The 18,289-nt window shown below is 43.2% G+C and overlaps 1 protein-coding gene across 1 annotated transcript; it reads right to left on the bottom strand.

Annotated features, from left to right (window-relative positions):
* Positions 1-592: 592 nt before the first annotated feature.
* Positions 593-18,268, bottom strand: eea1 (early endosome antigen 1). Its single transcript, XM_062389346.1, has 29 exons — positions 18,053-18,268; positions 14,877-14,954; positions 14,637-14,749; positions 14,469-14,523; positions 14,301-14,366; positions 14,147-14,177; positions 13,955-14,059; positions 13,578-13,699; positions 12,884-13,039; positions 11,689-11,805; positions 10,144-10,482; positions 9,554-9,703; positions 9,176-9,295; positions 8,728-8,931; positions 8,414-8,614; positions 8,171-8,284; positions 7,862-8,017; positions 7,607-7,746; positions 7,171-7,501; positions 6,985-7,086; positions 6,695-6,889; positions 6,330-6,512; positions 5,935-6,120; positions 5,719-5,850; positions 5,041-5,226; positions 4,716-4,954; positions 3,861-3,981; positions 3,638-3,736; positions 593-3,490 (listed from the first exon to the last, which is right to left on the bottom strand). Exons 1-29 carry the CDS (start codon positions 18,074-18,076, stop codon positions 3,368-3,370), a joined length of 4,188 nt encoding a protein of 1,395 aa, XP_062245330.1. The 5' UTR covers positions 18,077-18,268; the 3' UTR covers positions 593-3,367.
* Between the last annotated feature and the right edge of the window lie 21 nt (positions 18,269-18,289).

Genomic DNA, 18,289 nt, shown 5'->3' with positions numbered 1-18,289 from the left:
CTACATTTAGTTTAGGTATCGATTGTGTGGGAAGTCTAGCAGGGACGAGGAATCAAGTTTTTTCATGAAACGTGGTTAAAGCTGAAGTTTTCATTCTCAACACCGGATGCATGAGTGAGACCAAGCTGATTGAGAACTAATAAATTCAAAGCTGTGTTGCCCGCAACAAATCTAAGCTGACGACAAAGAGCATTATAATCTGAGTCTTCACATGGAGCTGCTGGAGAAACATCTAAACCTGGGCCCATCTTGTCTCTTCTTGCTGTGCCAAAGAAAGTCAGTGTCCTCTTGTAGATATATTGTGTTTTCAATCTGGCTTCCTAACTCAACCTTGGGTCCTACAAATAATGAAAATATAGAAAATAACACTTACAATTACTTTACAATTGTATAATATAAAATAATCCTAGATTTAGGACAATCTTCCTCTAAATTTAGTTCATGTACCTTCATCCTGGATTACAGGCCCAGAAATAAAACAATGCAGATTAAGTGAAAACAATAAAGACCTGAATCACTCAAATGTCCATAATATTGATAGACTCGGTTGCTAAACCTTCAAATGTAATGTGCACAAAATAAGACACAAAAGTAGAAACATACTGTAGGTTTTACTTATGTCATGACATGTTACAAAATCAACTGGTGCATGTGAACATAAATTACATGAATAACGCGCCCTCAGGTGAAGTCAGGTCACCCTGACTCTGGGATCGCTCGCCGCACGTCACCGCCGGCAGCGAGCGGCCACGTGCGGCGAGCCGAGGGCCCGAGGCAAAACCTCGCCACCACCAGATGTGAGTCTAAACATGGAGACAACATGAAGTGTGAGCCACAGGCCAGTTAAGTCCTCATGCACGATAACTGACAGCAACACGAAGCAGGCCACTATTCAGTGTGTTTGTGTGTGTGTGTGTCTGTGATGACGTTTAGTAGAAAATGAGTAAGACACTGATGAAGCCACAGTTTCATGTTTCTACATCCATGTGTGTTATATATTTCCTTTTTTCTCTTTCATTACAAACATTTACAAAGATAATTATGACCGACTTTGTATTAATGAGCAGGTTCAAGTACATCGGGGGGGGGGGGGTTAGAAACGCTGAAGCCTGAATAAAGTCCTAATGTTTGTGGCCGGGTTCTCGTACGGACGAGCCCAGAGCAGAGTAAGGTGCAAATTATCTCTAGAGGTTTTCCGGACTGTAGAGGTTGATGGATTCATTTCCTCGAACGCAGGCGATTATACAACATCTGTGACATCTGTAGAAATAGTGCTGTTCCTGTGCCAATCTGAGGTAGACGAAACAAAAGTGAGGCGACGCAAAGAAAGAGGCAGGCGCTTCTGAGAGTTTGCAACTGAGATGGAAAAGTGTATCGATCTAAATTCGGTTCAACCTGAGTCTGAAACAAGCGGCATGTTGCAAAACAACAGAACCAGAACAACCTGCGGTGTCGCCGGGCTTTCAGTGTTGTCGTCCACTCCGGTCTTTAGACAATTGCACAAAAAGATCTTAATGACATCTGTCAACACATTTAAATTTAACAAAGCAGGGAGGAGCTTTTACACTGTTCTCAGCTGCAGGCGTGTTGGACAGAGAGCAGACGGTGGCCGCTGCACCTGAACGCAGCACAGACGTCTCATCGGCCGACATTCACAAGGTGCATGTGAGCAGACGAGCACAAGCAGGCCTAAAAACTAACACACACGTACTCTGTTACAGTGATGCCACACCCAGCTACAGCCCTTGCTCTCTCACACAGACATACACACACGCATACACGCATACACACACACAGTAGTCAGGGCTGTTGTGTGGATGAAACAAGCAGCAAGAAAACAAAACATTAAAAGAAATCAACATGCAGACACCTTCGATGACTGAGTCGGCAGAAAGCACCACAATCTGTAGAAAACAACACAGCTGTACATTTAAAACAAATCAAAAAAAAGCCTCTCAGATCATAGCACATCTTCTGTTCAAGATAAAAATTGTCAGACCCTGCGATTTAAAACTCAAAAGCTTCGTAAAAATACTGAAATGTGAAGAACCAAACTCGGGGCTTTTCGTCGTGCCTGTTTTCCTGCTGCAGACATTCTTTGGTCGTGAAATACATTTGTTAATTCCCACAAGTTCATTAACGCGCTGCCACACAAAGGAATCGTGCAGGAACTGATTTGACATCGAGTTATGTACAGAAGATCGCTGGTGCATAAACTGACGGATGGCATGTTTTTTTTAAAAGGTTTTAAAAAACTGTGTTTACTGTTCGAGACTAATAATCAAAACAAAATGCTCAGAGAAAAATCTCAAGCCGTCCTTTCCTCGCTTTTCACTCAACAGTGTCTGTACAGTGTCCACATTTACTCATGTGCGTGAACACAACATCATGAACGTACATGAAACCCTGTCCACAAACTAAAATTATAACTGCAGCTGTCCAACTGTTGACTGTTGAGTTTTTACTGCCAAAGGGAATGGAATCTGTGTTTCACCAATTAAATATTACAACAGAGAATTAGAGGCACGTTAAGGCAACACAAATCTGAAGTCTCACGAAACAATGCCGTGGGTTTCAGACTTTGGATCCAGAAGGAATAGATCTTTGAGTTTAATCTACATTAAACTCAAAATCTATGGATTTGTTTTCTCTTCAATATGGCTCTGATACTCTGTTGTAAAATAAAGTTCGTCTGCTTCACCAAAACATTTTAGAAAAATATTTTCATCATCATATTACTTGGGTTTAACTATACAAATCGGATTATTTAGTTAGTGATCAATTTTATGTGAATATTGATGTGAATCTTTACAGTGGTATTTTTAATTACATTTACAGATATCCAATTTTTTGGGACACAATCGTTACCTGCATATACCTTTGTAGGGCAGCAGTGGTTTTCAACATCACCACAGTGACTTCCTCATTCACTCTCTCAGACTCTCGCTGACCTCTCTCGCCCTCTTACGTATATCACAACGCACAAGAAGAAGCCACCTTGCAGTCGCGCTGATGAAGCCAAACAAAGATTGAGATGTGAACGGGAACGTAAAGAGATGGATGGCGTTGGGTTCTCGCTGTCTCCGCTCTCTGGCAGTCCACAGGAGGAGCAAAGGCACAAAAACAGATACAGACAGTCCCGACCCCGATCCCACGCCATCTCGTCACGTGGCTCCCTCCGGTCACTTCCCTCCGCGCCAGAGCCACAAGTCGCATGCAGGTGGGAGACTGTCCTTTTATAGTGCACAGTAAATACGACAAAGACCTTCTGCCCGCTGGAGTAGGTACAAGGAGGGACGGAGCGGAGGGAAGGGTAGGGGGGGTGGGGGTGTTGGGATTAGGTAGAACCCATTGGAGGGGGGGGGGATCAGCCCTGGAGATCCTCAAAACATGTCTCACACACCCGTACTGGTTTTTTAGAGGACGGCGTCAGGGCGTTCTTCGCTGAACACTCGTTGCAGAAAATATTCCCACAGTGTCGGCAGTGGTGCTGGATGTTCCCAGAGGAGGAGGAGGAGGAGGAGGAGGAGAGAAAGAAGGCACACGATCAATCATGTGCAAAACATTTAAGAGGAAACTGATATCATGTCCCTTTGATGTAAAAACAAAAACCTCTTGAAGGAAACTTTATTCTTACCTTCCGGACGGTGACACTGAAGCCTTTCCCACAGGCCATGCAGTTCTGCACCTCATGATCCTCGGCCCACTTCCTGGTCAGAGACTGGGACTGCTTGATCTGAGAATAAGCAACAGACAACATTCGACTTTCCCCTGTGACAAGCTACTCACTTACTGTGGTACATCACCGCTACATAAACATACAGACAATATTTGTCGACGTCTGTGGTTTTGCGACTGACCTGCAGCGACTGGTTCTCTCTGCCCAGCTCCTGCATGGCTGCCGTCGTGTCGTCCACCTTCCTCCTCATCTCCACCACCTTGGCCTGCAGTTTCTCTATCTCACCCTCTCCCTTGACACACCTGAAACACGACCGCAGAGCGTTGGTGATGTGTGTGTGCGTTTGTGTGTGCTCATGTTAATTAATGTCTCGGGAGAATTTCCTACCACCACCACTTGGCTGGTTTGTTAATTAGTACTATGTGTTGGGACTAATGATGATCCCAACTGCTTGATTGTTTATTCACCACAGCGGTTTGTTAGCAGGTGTTTTTGCATCACTTTACATTACACACATTCACTTCAGCATGAAGCACTGGGACAAATTTAAATAACCTTCAATCTTTCAGTATTGACAGTTAAGAGATGAATGAATGTTTTCAGAGGTAACTCATCAATTGTGCTATTAGAAGTTGAGATAAGGAGTTAATGCTGAAACACATCAGGACTCAAAGGCCAGTCAATCAAACATAATATATAATACAAATTACAAAATTAGTTTAATGAGACAAATCATCTCTTCTATTACAAACTATGTAAACTTTTCGTTTTTTAAATCTGCCCATGAGATTTTCTCAGCTTCTCTCCTGCCACTCTCAAACACCACTGCATGCAAGAGCCACATTTTGAATCTCAGGGAAAGAAACGTCTTAGGAACTTTGTCAAGTAACCAACTCAGACAGAAACAAAGCTTCCTGCTGCTGCTTACCTTTTCAGAGAGCACATTCCAAGCCTTTTTTTAAGATTTAGAGCATCAACTAAAAGAGTAAACACCTGCAACGCCACACATGAGTCCAAGGAACAAATATCAACACACCTCTCCAGAAGAGCCCGCCTCTCGTCCTGGTTGTTCTGGACGGTGGCCTCCAGCACCGCGATCTCTCCTCTCAGCTCGTCCGTCTGCTTCTCCAGTTCACCGACTCTCCTCTGGCTGCCCTGACACTCTCTCTTCAGTGTGGCCACATTTTCATTCAGCGCCGTCACCTGCGTGCCCAGCTTTGCTTCAGTCTCCTCTCGCAGCTTCACCTGCTCCTCTCTGGCTCGCTTCTCTGCAGCCTTGATTAGAGACAATGATCATGTCACAAAAAAGGAAATCAAAAGGAAAATTATATTTAATCCGCTTAATCAGACGGATGGTCTACCAGCTGATCATGGACAGCGTTGGTTTTGGAGAGGAGCTGGTCCTCCCTGTGGCTCCTGCTGTCCGTGGTGGCCTGATGCTCTTTCTGCTCTTGCTCCAGTGCTCTCTTTACCGCCTCCACCTGACCTTGCAACTCCAGTTTCTGCTGGATCAACAGTTGTTTGGCTTCTCGCAGCTCACCCAGCTCCTGTAAATAAACAGATAAGAAACCACAGGCATAACTGGTGGGTGTTTGGTTTGGTTAAGGGAAGAAAAAGAGCCTCACATATGAAAAATGTGAATGTAGATTTTTAAAGGGTTTGAGCTGATTTGATCTTTGGGAAATTCTTGCTCTGAGAACTGCTTCCGATCAGTTTTAAGGCTTAGTTTAAATGTCTCAATTCCTCTTATTTTTAAGTTCTTTAGAGCAACATTTTTGAAGCTTTAGTTTTAAGATATGAAGAACTTGTCAATTCAAGTATGCTCAGTAATGGCGTTGAGGAATGTGGCCCTAATGACCTGCAGTGTCCCAGAGTTAAGCTGTTAGGGTAAGAGACAAGCATGGGAAGCAGGTCAAGTCAGAATGAGATCATACTGTAGTCGAAGCCTACAGTTGTAATATTAAGAATTTTTCTGAGGTGTTGTTTGAAATGAAAATTCTATATTCTCCCTGAAATAAAAACAACATGGTTGAACTAACCTTTTCACTCCTCTCTGTTAGGACTTTTAACTCCGATGTTAACTTGCTGTTACTCTTTTCCAGGACACTCTTGGCTTTGTTCAGCTCCTCCACTTTGCTCTTCTCCTTCTCCAGCTCCTCGTTCGTGTGGTTCTGGGCGAGTGGGTCAAATTCTGAATTTATTAACCTTATCACATAAAGTCAAGTGTGTATGTGTGCTAATCCATTTTGACTGACCTGTTGCTTCTGTAGCTCCTTCAGTGTTTGCTCCTGCTGGTGGCGCTTCTGGACCTGATTGGTGAGCTCCTGCTCCAACGAGCTGCGACTGGTCCTCAGCTCCTGGATCTGAGCCTCCAAACCGGTCAGATGGGTTTGATTAGCAGCCAGCTCCTCCTGGGCTACACCCAACTTCTCTTCTGATGCCTTCAGTAACAGAGAGGTCAAAAGTCATTAACTAACTTAGCCTCAGTGTCGGTGAGAACAGAAATCATTAAAAACGAGAAGAGACCTTGTGAGAGCGCCTCAAAAGAGTTTCAGACGTTGATCTCTATGAATTCAACTTGTAACATAACCTCCGTAGATCAAGTCATTATCAGCCTGTAGCTCCTCCTTCCTGTCCTGCATTAACGTACCTTGAGGTCTTGACGTAGAGCCGAGACCTCCGACTCTTTGCCATAGAAGTCGGACTGAAGCTTAGTCAGACCTTCCTGACTTTGCACAAAGCTCTTCTGCAGCTCGGCCACTTGGCTCTTCTTAGAGGTCAGCTCCTGGCCGAGCGCCGACACCTGGGCCCTCAGCTGACCCTCCTCCTCTGCCTGGAGATAAAGAGGCAAATACACGTTTATAAACATATACACAAATATAAAAGAAGAATATCATCATACAATTCCCTTTACAACAAGCCTGTGGAAAATACAGTTAATATCAATAATTTAAACCAGTGAATGTATGTATGTGGTTCTGGATGATAAAATACAAAATCCAAAATACTACTTACTTTCTTGGCATTGACTTCCTGTGACTCTGTCACTTGTCTGTTCAGGTTCTTCATCTCCTCCTCAAAGGACCCCTGGGCTGTCTTCAGCTGTGCCCGCAGCTTCTCCAGCTCATTCTCCTTTTCCTTCAGTGTCTCCTGAGTCTTTGACTGGTGCTTCTCTATCGAGCTCAGCTGCCCTTTCAGCTTTTTCTCTGCCTGATCATTTTTAGACAAAAACATTTTTTTTAAGGTGTTGCATTTAAAACATTAATGCTGTGTCTTTTTTTTTTTTTTCAGAAGAAGAAGCTTACCTCTCTCATCTGCTCCAACTGTTCTTTAGATTCTTTCATTGTCTTGGTAATGATCTCAGTATTCTTAAGAAGCTCCTGTCGGGCCTTCTCGTTGGACTTTTCCTGAGGGTTGAGACAGATGAATATGATTATTGATAATATGTTTCTGAGCTGCATCTATCACTGTCTTCAGTTTACTGAACCTACCTTTTCCTCCATGGCTGCCTTATGGCTCTTCCTCTCCGTGTCCAGTTGACTCTGACTGTCTTTCTGAGCCTTTCTAGCCTTTCCTAGGTTCTCCTGAGTAGAGCCAAGCTCCTTCCTTTGAGCCTCCTTCTCCTGTTGGGCTTTTTGTAGCTCTGCTGCCAGACTCTGAGATTTTCTGTCCAGCTCTGCATGCTGAGTCTTTCCCTCCTGTGTCACCTTCTCCAGGTTCACCTTCAGAGCAGCTTTATCCTGCTCACAGCACTGCAGCTGCTGCTGGGTGTCGCTCAAAGCCGCCGCCTGCTTCTTTAACTCCTCTTGTAGCGTAGTAGCCCTTAACAGCGGAACAATTAATTTAAAATATAGTAAAATAAACAAAATATCCCTTGCAAGGATTAATTATTTTCAAAACCAGTGAATCCGACAACTTCTATCTCACCCTGTTTTCTCTGTTTCCAGTGAGCGCTGCAGCTCCTTAGCTTTCCGTTTAACCTCTGACCCTTCCTTCTGCAACTTTACAACTTCTTGCTGCGCCTGATCACGTGTAGCCTGCATCTCCCCGACCTGTGACTCCAATTTCTGTAAATGCAAAACATCAAATTCACATTAAAAATGTCTTCATACTCATGACATTAGACAGAACAGTCGCTGGGTTCTTTAGTTCCCATATCAGTCACTCTATATAGACTCAAACCTTATTTAGCCCCTCCAGCTGCTCTACACTCTGCTCTGAGGCCAGCAGTTTGTCTTTGAATTCTTTAAGACCCGCTTCCAGCTGTGTGCACTGCTCCTGCCTCTCCTTGAGCCTCTGGACCTGCTCTTCCACCTTCTGCTGAACTTTATTCAGCTCCTACACAAGAAGACAAGCGAGAGTTTTGGATAAGAGCGATAAATAAGTCAGGAGGGTAGGGAAAAACACAGCACGGAGAAGTTAGGGCTTGAGTGAAGTGAAGGGGCTAGAGGAATATGGGGTATGACATGGAAAACTTCAGCTGAAGCTCACCTGCTGCTTATCCTGCAGTGCATGCTGGGCAGTCTCCAGGTTGCTTTCCAGGTTGGCCTTCTGTGCAGCTTTAGCCGCCTCAGTAGACAACAACATTTCTGTCTTTGCCTTCAGCTGCAAGTAAGCAAACCATCAAAAAATGTAAATCAAAAAGAACATACTGTATTTAGCTCAGGATTTTCCATGAAACCACCATGTTGTATATATCATGTATTACAAAGACATGCTCAGGTAGAGGCTTACCTGGGCGTCCAGCTGGGCGACTTTCTCCTTGCTGTCTGTGAGCTGGGTGGTGACCTCGGTGACTGATGTCTCCAGGGTGTGGGCTCGGTCCTGGGCCGAACGCAGCAGAGACTTCTGCTCCTGGACCTGCTTGTGTAGGTTATCCTGGGCTTGCTTGTTGCTCTCCGACTGGTTCTGCAGTTTGTCTGTCAAGTGCGTCACCTTAAGATCCACATATACAGAGTCAATGTGACTGACGAGGGGGTTAGCATATGTCTGCTGTCATTTCACTTTTTCACAACCAAAAAGAGGAAGTAATCTGTGCTTTCAGCTACCTGTTCTTGTAGCGCGTGGTTTTTCTCTTTCAGCTGGTTTAGCACAGCCGTCTCTCCCTCCCCGGCCTGGATCTTGGCACATAAGTCTTCTCTCTCGGTTTCCAGTTGGCTCACAATGTCTTTACCCTTCTGCAGCAGAGCCTCCAGGTTCTGGATCTTCTGGTCCTTATCCCCAATCTGACGCAGCACCTGCTCCAGGTCGTTCTACAGAATGAAGAAAAGGCAAAAAAGGACAAAGTTTTATGTTGTTTTACAAGTTTCTTTATTCTAAAGCACTGGCACACAAGAGCAGGAGCTGAATAACTTAGTATAAGACTATGTCACACATTATTCCAAAGAGGACCTCTTAGTTATTTTAAAACTCACTGTTCTACACAGCGTCTCTTGGCTTCATACTCACTTCTATTATTATCTAATCCTGATGTGAGGGTGTGTCTTGTGAACAGACCTGTGCTTCGCGGAGTTTGCCGTTTGTGTTTTGTTGCAGCGCCTGGAGCTCCTGGTGCTGCTGCTTGGCTTTCTCTAGCTGGTGCTGCAGGTCGGTGTTCTTACTGGCACCTTCCTTCAGCTGAAAAGGGAAACCATATTGTTTCTACCATAAACCTGAACTTATTGTTGATATCATAGTAACTTTGTGAATCTTACTACAGGTCATTGATTGACTTGCTTTGAATCACTCTTCTTTCAGTTTTAGTAACATTTTGCGGATCTCACAGCGTCTATCACATCTTACGAGCGACACCTTATTGCACAGATGTTCTGACTGTTGTGCTGCATTAATCAAGTGTCCCCGCAGCGATCGTTTAAAGTTTCATCTGACACCAACCTGTTCTTCTGTACGGGAGAGTTTGAGCTGCAGATCGGCTGACTGCTGCTCGCGGTCTTTCAGTTTCTCTCCAGACAGTTGCCTCTGTTCTTTCAGACGACCTTGCACCTCGCCCAGCTGTCGCTCTGCCTCCAGAAGTTTGGCGTGAAGCTAAGAGGAGTACAGAGAGAGGGGTGACGATTAAGATGGAGAAGAAAAGGTGACAAATGGCAAGAAATGTGTCAAATACTATGATGAAGGATATGGACATCGGGAATCCTCTTTGACATTAGATATTAACGTTACTGGATTTGTGATGTCTTTTTGGATTATCTCGGTTATTGTGAATTTTTACAAAAAATAGGATTAGCATGATGAGTTCTTGGGTTTTATGCCTGAGTGGGTTAAATACTACTGGGTTTCTTAATTAGTGCTGACATATAGTGTTTTTAGACATGGTGAGGATAACAATGCCTTTTTGCAGAGATGCAAATGGAGAATGAGATTCTGTTTGGCTGATTTGAGAAAAAGTTAAAATCCTTTCTATATAATTTGTCTTGATATCCTACATGCAGTCACCTGTGTTTGTCTCCTCTATGAGTACAACTCACCTGACTGATCTCGGTCTGCTGCTGAGCACCTTGACTCTCTTTTTCTTCCCTCTGCTGGTTAAGCTGTTTCCTCTCAACCTTCAGCTCTGCGTGCTTCACCTCGAGCTCACCAATCTCACTCTTCAACTTCGTCACCTCCTCAGTTCTCTCTCCAAGCTCTGTCTGGGTCTTGTGCAGAGAGGCCTCAGCCCCGGAGGCCCGAGCCTGGAGCTCTTGGACCTCCTGCTCTCTTTCCCTCAGGCTGCCCTGGACTCCCTTCTTGGCAGCTTTCTCAGCTCCCAGACTCTCCTCCAGTTGCTGGTGCTCCTTCTCCTTACGTGCCAGTTTTTCAGACAGGCTCTGTTGGAGAGGGAGATGACAACATCATTCACAGGGCCACTGGTTGACCAGAAGTATGGATGAAGGCAGCCATGGACACCAGGCTCTTGTGAAAGGGGATAAAGATTGACAGCATTGAAAAAGTGAATCAGGAATTGTTTTAGTCATTTATTAAGCCACAGAGAACCAAGAACCAAGAACCATTCTATATTAAAACGGTTGGTGTGATTGTAGCAACAGGGCACAAATACCAACACGTGTGATATAACCAATGGAAAAGAACAGTGGCCTGTAGGGCGAAGGTGTGGCATTTCTAGTGGAAGGTTTATGACTTGGAAAAATGGGATATTTGCACAGCATGGCATTAAACTTGGCAACAAGGTGATAAAGAACAAAATGTTGTTAATAGAGGAGCGTGCTGCTAACTAAGGAGTGTGACAGGGCACCTGGACTCCACAGACATCCAATAAACCTCATAGGGCAAACACAGCAGCTGGCCAACATTAACAACCTTCCCAGTAAACTTTGTAACGTTGTCCTCCTCTTTTTGTTCTCCCTGTCTTTCTCACAGCCCTGTCATTTTGTCATTGTCACAGCTTCCTGCTGTGTTACTGACCTATGAAATCCTAATAGGTGCTTTGACTGTCTATTCTTAGTCCTGACCGTCTTTGTTTCCCTGTTTTGTATCTGCATCAGGTCTCAGGGTATCCTGTTCTGGGTAGAAGCTAAGAGAGGTGCACAGCACTGAAAATCCAATTTTGTAACCCTCTCCCCTTACCCAGAAACCTATTTGGCTGGGAGGGCACTGACGTGTCTGGTGTGAGACAATTTAATCTTGCAGGAGACCAGTGCTTTCAGTTCCCATTGCACCAATGAAGTTACCTATATTTGCATTTCACCCACACTGGCATAGCTGGCATAGGCAGAGACGCTACCCTTTTGGTTTAAATATAGAGCTTTGTGAAATTGTTGTCATTTTAATGTCGCAGCTGCAAAAGGAGACCGATGACACCTGGGCATTGTGATCGGGCCAGATTCTGAGGAACACAGAGCTGACAGTTACAGAAAGCGAGAGGGCAGCTGTGTTTAAGGGAGATTTGGCAAGGCTTGTTATTCAAAGTAAATCCTGCTGCATATTGGGCAACACTGTCACATAACCATATCAACTGTATCTGTTTGGTTTTGGCAGTGTGTGTGTTTGTCTGGGTGTGTGTTTGGGTGTGTTACCTGGCTTTGCTGCTGCAGATTATTCAGATTGCTCTGCAGCTGGTGGATCTCTTGGGTGTAGACGGCTGCTTCTTGTGGACCCTTCTCCAGCTCTGCTTTTAGTTGGGATATGGTCAACTGCAATAAAATAGACAGGAGCATTACAGTCTTTCTCCAGTGAAATGTAGTGTACAATAATGGAGGTGAAGCACCACTGTGAAGGACTGAAACAGAAGTAAAAAGATGTATTAAAAATATCTATCGGGTTAAAAATAAATCAGGCATGAGTCGCACAAAAACTCAAATAAAGAGTTCATATAATGTTTAAAAACACTTTGGTGAAACTCATAGAGATGAAAGTGGATTTTGGGTCAACTGGAAACGACGGGTTTTACCTCCAGTTTACGGATCTTGAGGAAAGGGTTAAGTGTTGCAGAGGGATGGATTATGTGAGAGGCAGAAGGAAAGGGAAAGAGAGACACGACCAAAGGTAAGTCACCAAACAACAGCAGCAGGCAACTCTGTACCACACAGCTGCTACAACGTTTTATACAAAATAAAGAACAAAGCAAGATGTTCTTGCTTTGTACAGTTGAAGCCGCTTAGATACATGAGGCTGAATGTGATGTTAACTGTTAGCCTTATATTTTTAGATGTCTTTTTTGAAATTCCCCTGTCTGACCTGAAGACCACTGATTCCATCAATTCATAACATGGAAATGAAAAACAGATAATGATCAGGACTGCACTCAAAAACCAAACAGTTTTCAAATATTTTATAAAATGTGCTTTCTTATGTTCAGAGAACATGAATCTGTGCTTTGAGATTATTTGCAGAGATGTGCAGGAAGAGGCCTGGAGCTTCCTGACAGAGATTTATTAATACTTCTCCTGTTCAGGGATCAAAAATGCAGGAAACTCAGATGAATTATTCACCAGATATTAATTAATTAGAATTAGGAACAAAGTTGTCTGATATGACATAACTACAGTAGTTCCACATTATTTCACAGCTAGTTTTAAATAAGGATCTAAAATGGAAAGGGGGTAGAATCAGAACTACATTGGACTATATTTTCATTCAGAACTCTAGTGCTACAGATGATTATGTAAACTGTGGGAATCATTTTGCACATTTATGCCCTTGAAAAACATAAACTTCAATCAGCAGAGCTACATTTGACCTTCATGACATTATATAATGTGCCCTCCTCACCTCTGAGGTAGTGTAATTAGCCTGCAGTTGCTCGTATTGGCCTTTGAGGCGTTCAGACTCGTCCTCCCTCTCACGCGTCATTTGGTCCATCAACGTCTGCACCTGTATTAGCTCCTTCTGCAGGACCTCCACGTCCTCCACTCCCGGTCGCTGCAGCTAGGGGGAAGAGCAGAGGCTGAAGACAGGAAGATTGGGTGGAAGAAAGATGAGCTCGAAACTCCGGTTTTACCTCCAGTTTAAGATGTTTTGGTGTTGAGATAAATCAAAACTCTGTGTGCTGAGGAATGGCTGAGGTAATCAGGTGTATGTAGGAGCCTTCAGACATTCAATTAAATTCAAGTAACAGATGGAAAAATCAGCAGGGGCTCTCAATTCTAGCACTACACTCAATTTAAGGGGAGTATTTTTAAACCACTCTGAATAGTTAAGAACATTTCGGATCAGATAACAGGTGAGTGGGTCTGACTGGGTACTCTAGTCTAAAGTAACCTTTTGCTCTTTTGATATAAATTCTTTGGACAAAGTTCTTGTTTGTGTTTCTATAACAACGATGAGAGGACTATCTGAATAGGAGCCGTGTCGATTCAGCACAGAGCTCAGAGCCAAACTGATTTCTTTCAAACTCCAAAGCACGTCTGTTAAGCCAAATAAAAAGAGTATACATAGCAACAGAGACTTGAAGTGTGTGTTGTACCAGTTCTGTTTTGAGCCTCTCGTTCTCCTGCGTCTCTTTCTGCAGGTGCTCTGTCAGCTTGGCCAGCCTCTGGTCCGCAGCCTCTTTTAAGCTCTTCTCCTCATCATAGCGGGACTTTAAATCTGTTGCAAACAAGAATCCAAAGCAATCTCATTGAATATCATTCAATTTAAGTAAAAAACGATATACACTTGAATAACAATTTCCCTAGCTGAATAGAATGGTTCACACAGAGTCAAATTGAACATCTGTGCCAACAATTTATGCACGACGGCATAAAGGACAGAGGGTGGATTGAGTTGAACAGTGGTAAGATAGTACTACAGTTGTTAAATGATGGAGACACAGGCCTTCCACTTGTCTGGGCCAACACTGACCTACTATCTCCGTGGCTCGCTGTGCAGCCTTCTGCTCAAACAGGTCTTTCATCTGCTTGATGTTGAACTTTTCTGTCTCTGCTTCATTCAGCTTCTTTTCAAGGACTGTGGGAAGAAAAGCAACACATTTTGTTTTGAAACTGACACCGTTTTATTTTTGTCAGGAGGTATTCTAAATAGAAAACCACTAACCTGCATCCTCTGGGGTCACCTGTCCATCATTCTGTGAAAGATGAAGGAGAAGGGCATGTACAGTAAGAGCAGGCATCACCATTATGTCTTATTAAGCAGTTGTTTATTCAGAAAGTTTCATAATGTATCATGTTAAATATCTTGGTGGAATTACTTGCTTCAGGTGTCCTTGGACTTTATCCAACTCCTTCTTGAGCTCTCCAGAGAACCACCGTTCCTCCTAATAAAATGAGAAAAACACACATACGTGCACACGCAGTGAGTCTTTGTATTAACCCATCCGTTTACACACATCTGTAACAGCCTCAGTTCCAAACCATACCTTGAGAGAAGTATGCAGGTCCTGAACTTCTTGCCGCAGCATTGTAAGGTCTTCCCTAAATTCAGAAAAAAGTCCACCAACCAAAATAAAGTAAAGTAAAATTCTGTAAAGTGCACAATGACGTCAGACACTTTGTCTCAATTTATGTAACCTAAATATCTGTCTCACCGAGTGGGGGCCATGTGAGCGGGGAGGTCTCCGGTATCATGGAACAGCTCGTAGTGCTTGAACAGCTCCTCTGCAGAGTTGTGCGATTTCATGCACTGAGGACAGATGAAGCCCTGGATACAGAAACACACCATGAGAATCAACCATGATAACTTATCAGACAGCTTCAATTCAGCACCTCTGACCGCAGATTAGAAACAGGCCAGTTATTAATATGCAAAACCAAAACATCCGTGTTACCTCAGACGTCTGATCATGGTTGAGGTCTGTGGTGGGTTGCTCTGACTCTGCATTCTGGGAGCCTCCCTTCCCAGGAGTCTTGAGAGTAGAAAAAAAGACGCGATTACTCTGAATTTATAAACATATATACACTCAGTTTATAAACATTATGAACAAGGGTTTGAGACCACTCAAGTGGAATGGGAAAAACATATTTATATAATACTTAATAATGACCTGATTTCTTGAGAGAATCAGTAATGGGGAAATTTTTAAATCCCTGTTTTTAGTTTACTCAAATTTCTGCTTTTATGTATACAGCATGTATTATATGTGAAATTGTCTCTTTTATACTAATATATAAACTGTACTGAAGATTCTGTATATTATGTATTTTATTTTGATTATATTTGGGTGTGGTTTACATATAAGCATTTACTGGTTTCAACCAAACCTTACACACATTTTTGTGTATAATAAAATAAACCAAATAAACTAATCAAAACAAATAAATAGCCACATTATATATTACAATAGTCAATAATTTGATGCGTGTGCTCTTTACCTGTATTATTTGTAACTGGATAATTAGAATCGATAACAACACAATATTCATGTATGGAAATTGCCTTGTTAGAACTGAACAATACAGAGTAATGAGAAGTAAAAAATTATTAGAAATAGTGATGATGATAAATGCACAAATATAAATTTGGTCTGAGTAATGTGTGTGGAAGAATCCACATGCTTTTTTTTCCAACTTGTACAATCCTGCAGCTGGTGAACCACCCAGGCTAAAGTTTGCACAGTGTCTAACATCTGTGTGTTCACAGGCCTCTGGTCTCCTCACACATCCACTGTATTTAAAGACAGACTGATCAAGCCGGCTTTACAGCTTTGTCAAATATTTGTTCCATTTTTATAAATAATATTCACTGCTGCAAAACTTTTGTGTCCTTGACCCGACTTCTCCACCCTGTTGCTTTTCAATTTGATTATTGTGTACATATTTAAAAAGTTCATAAATCGTTTAAATAAGCACAATGACTAACAAGCTGTTCGATATTCTAGATAACTATGTGTTTAACCTCAGGTGTTCTCTGTTCCAGTTGATCTTTGTGATTAAACAATTAATTACTTTTTTTAAATGAATATGCTGTAATTCCCTGGTTGGTCTTTGGCTTTTGTTTATCGCAGCCCTCCTAATACTGTTGGTCGTGTAACAGGCAGTGGGCCAAGCTCTGCTAAAGAGCAAACCCAGGCAATGAAACAGGAAAGGAACAAGAACAAAAATTATCTCTATACAACTCAGGAGTAGGTTGGGAAGTGTTCACCAGGAATCAGCTAAATCCACTGTCCTGAAGTGCAAACACATGGGGTGGATGTGAAGTTGCTGACCCATTCACAAAAAGGGTTTGTTTGGGCTGGTGTTTGTCTGCATGAATGAACTAGGTCAAAATATGTGAGTGTGTGTGTGTGTGTGTGTGTATGTGGACCTGTGTGTTGGGAGAGGGGGGGACTGTTAGCCCTTTGAACCAATCATGTCAGAGCCTACAAGAGGGTTGAGATGGATAAACACCAGGCAGGTGGAACGTTTACATCATGGAGCAAAGTGGACCTTATTCAAACACGCTACATAAATAACATGAGAACAGCCCTGGACAGACCAAATAAATATATTGATATAAATAAGATATTAAATGAAATTTAGGGCTGGCCAATACGGGCAATAATTATATCCAGATAAAAAATATAATAACAATTAATATCAATGATTCCCACGATAAATGTCACATTGTTATTTATTATAGTTTTAAAGACAGATTTTAAACAGATCTGCATCGAGCTATTCTGTGTTATACTTCCTGAATGAGCCTGTGCAATGCATAAGCAACAACTCCATGTACAGTGTATTAAACACTTAAACACTGTTTTCCTGATGATGAAGATTATACAGCAATAATTATTGATATTGTTTTAATACCCAGCCCTAATCAAAATAAGCCAATTCTCTACAATATTTACTTCAACCCAGGACCTATTAAGAAATTGAAGCTTATGAAATAGGTAGAGAGCTGTTGTTACTGTTGTTCAAAGGTGACACAGTCATAAAATCCTTGGTAATCATTATCTTGGCAGTGTGGTCTGCATTAGGAGGAGTGTTTATGACCATACATGATCCCAGGGCAGTGGATCAACAGATATATTTCATGAATACGGTTGGTCATACACGTGTCCTGCTTAAATCAGATTACTTCCTACAAGCTCCTGTGCCCATGACAATGTGTTGTTAGCTACGTGGTGTTAAAATGAATCCAACCAACTTAAATGAAATGTTTTAATTTGATTTATCTCCCTAAACCATTTCAGTCTTAATCCCTCTGAGATAACATCTCACAGTCTCATGATTCCTCATCAAAATGGAAAGTGTTGAAATGTGGGTTTTCCTGGTCACCAGGACAGGAATTGAAAGTGTACACAATACTGCTGCTGGCAATGCATGACGGTAAATGTAGTCCTGTGGGGAGGCTAGCCGGGTAGCTAACCTCTCTCACTCCCACTTGTAACCTTAGTGGCAAGTTGGTGTTTTATCCAGACAACCATGGAACTATTAACACTAGTATAAGTCGTATTGATTAAAACAGGTATTTCACCTGTTAACGTGAAGCTGCTGACACAGGACTTCACAACAGTCTGATGCTAACGTCAATGTTAGCATGTGACGACTGGACGATGAATTAACCTGCCGCTATAACACAGCTAGCAAACGGAAAATAACCCGAGTCAGTGACCCAGGTGTTGAGCCAGCCGAGCTGTTCTTTACCCAGCTAAGCCTCAGGGTGGACGGGTTAGCTAATTCATTAGCTGGTCTGTTATGTGCTCGCTACATCTCTGCCAAGGGTAGCATCAATCAAACGAGCCATGTTAGCATTTGGTGGCTAGCTGTGTCAATCCCACGTAAGGAGCGCTTGATATGCCGACTCCAATCAGACGGGGTGGTGGGGCTGTTCCAATCGGCCGACTCCCTTTGGCTAAAACTTGTAACCCCCACCCCTCCAGCGAGACACAGCGCGTCAAAACGCGCGTCCCCGCCATGAAAACAGACAAGGACAGGCCCCGCGTCTCCGAGGAAAACGATTCGGTTTTTAGCCAAGAACCGCAGCAACACGGTTGAGTCCGTCGCGCCGGTCTCTTACCATCTGAAGTATCCGTCTGAGCATGGCCTCGACCGGGTCTGTCCCGCACACTAGATCCAAGCAGTTCCCCAAACACGGAGCTTACGAAGCTGCAGCACGAACACCTGACCTGGCTCAGGCAGCGGCGGCGGCGGATGGGCGGGTCATGGAGAGGATGGTTGACACAGCCTGCTGCCTGTGTTCAGGACTCGAATAAGAACCAGTGTGTGTGCTGCACTCATTCAAACACTGTGGCAA

The sequence above is a fragment of the Platichthys flesus genome, chromosome 6 (genome assembly GCF_949316205.1).
Source record: "Platichthys flesus chromosome 6, fPlaFle2.1, whole genome shotgun sequence".
NCBI lineage: Eukaryota > Metazoa > Chordata > Actinopteri > Pleuronectiformes > Pleuronectidae > Platichthys > Platichthys flesus.
Note: the sequence above shows the minus strand (reverse complement) of the source record. Positions and strands in the feature narration are given on the sequence as shown.

What these genes read in the sequence shown, in the direction of transcription:
- eea1 (XM_062389346.1), bottom strand. Translation starts at nt 18,076, where the DNA reads ATGCTCAGACGGATACTTCAGATG. An exon ending in AGCAGACCGAGATCAGTCAG is followed by an intron (nt 9,704 to 10,143) that starts GTGAGTTGTACT and finishes TACTCCTCTTAG; the next exon opens with CTTCACGCCAAACTTCTGGA. An exon ending in TCGCCCAGCTGGACGCCCAG is followed by an intron (nt 8,285 to 8,413) that starts GTAAGCCTCTAC and finishes GCTTACTTGCAG; the next exon opens with CTGAAGGCAAAGACAGAAAT.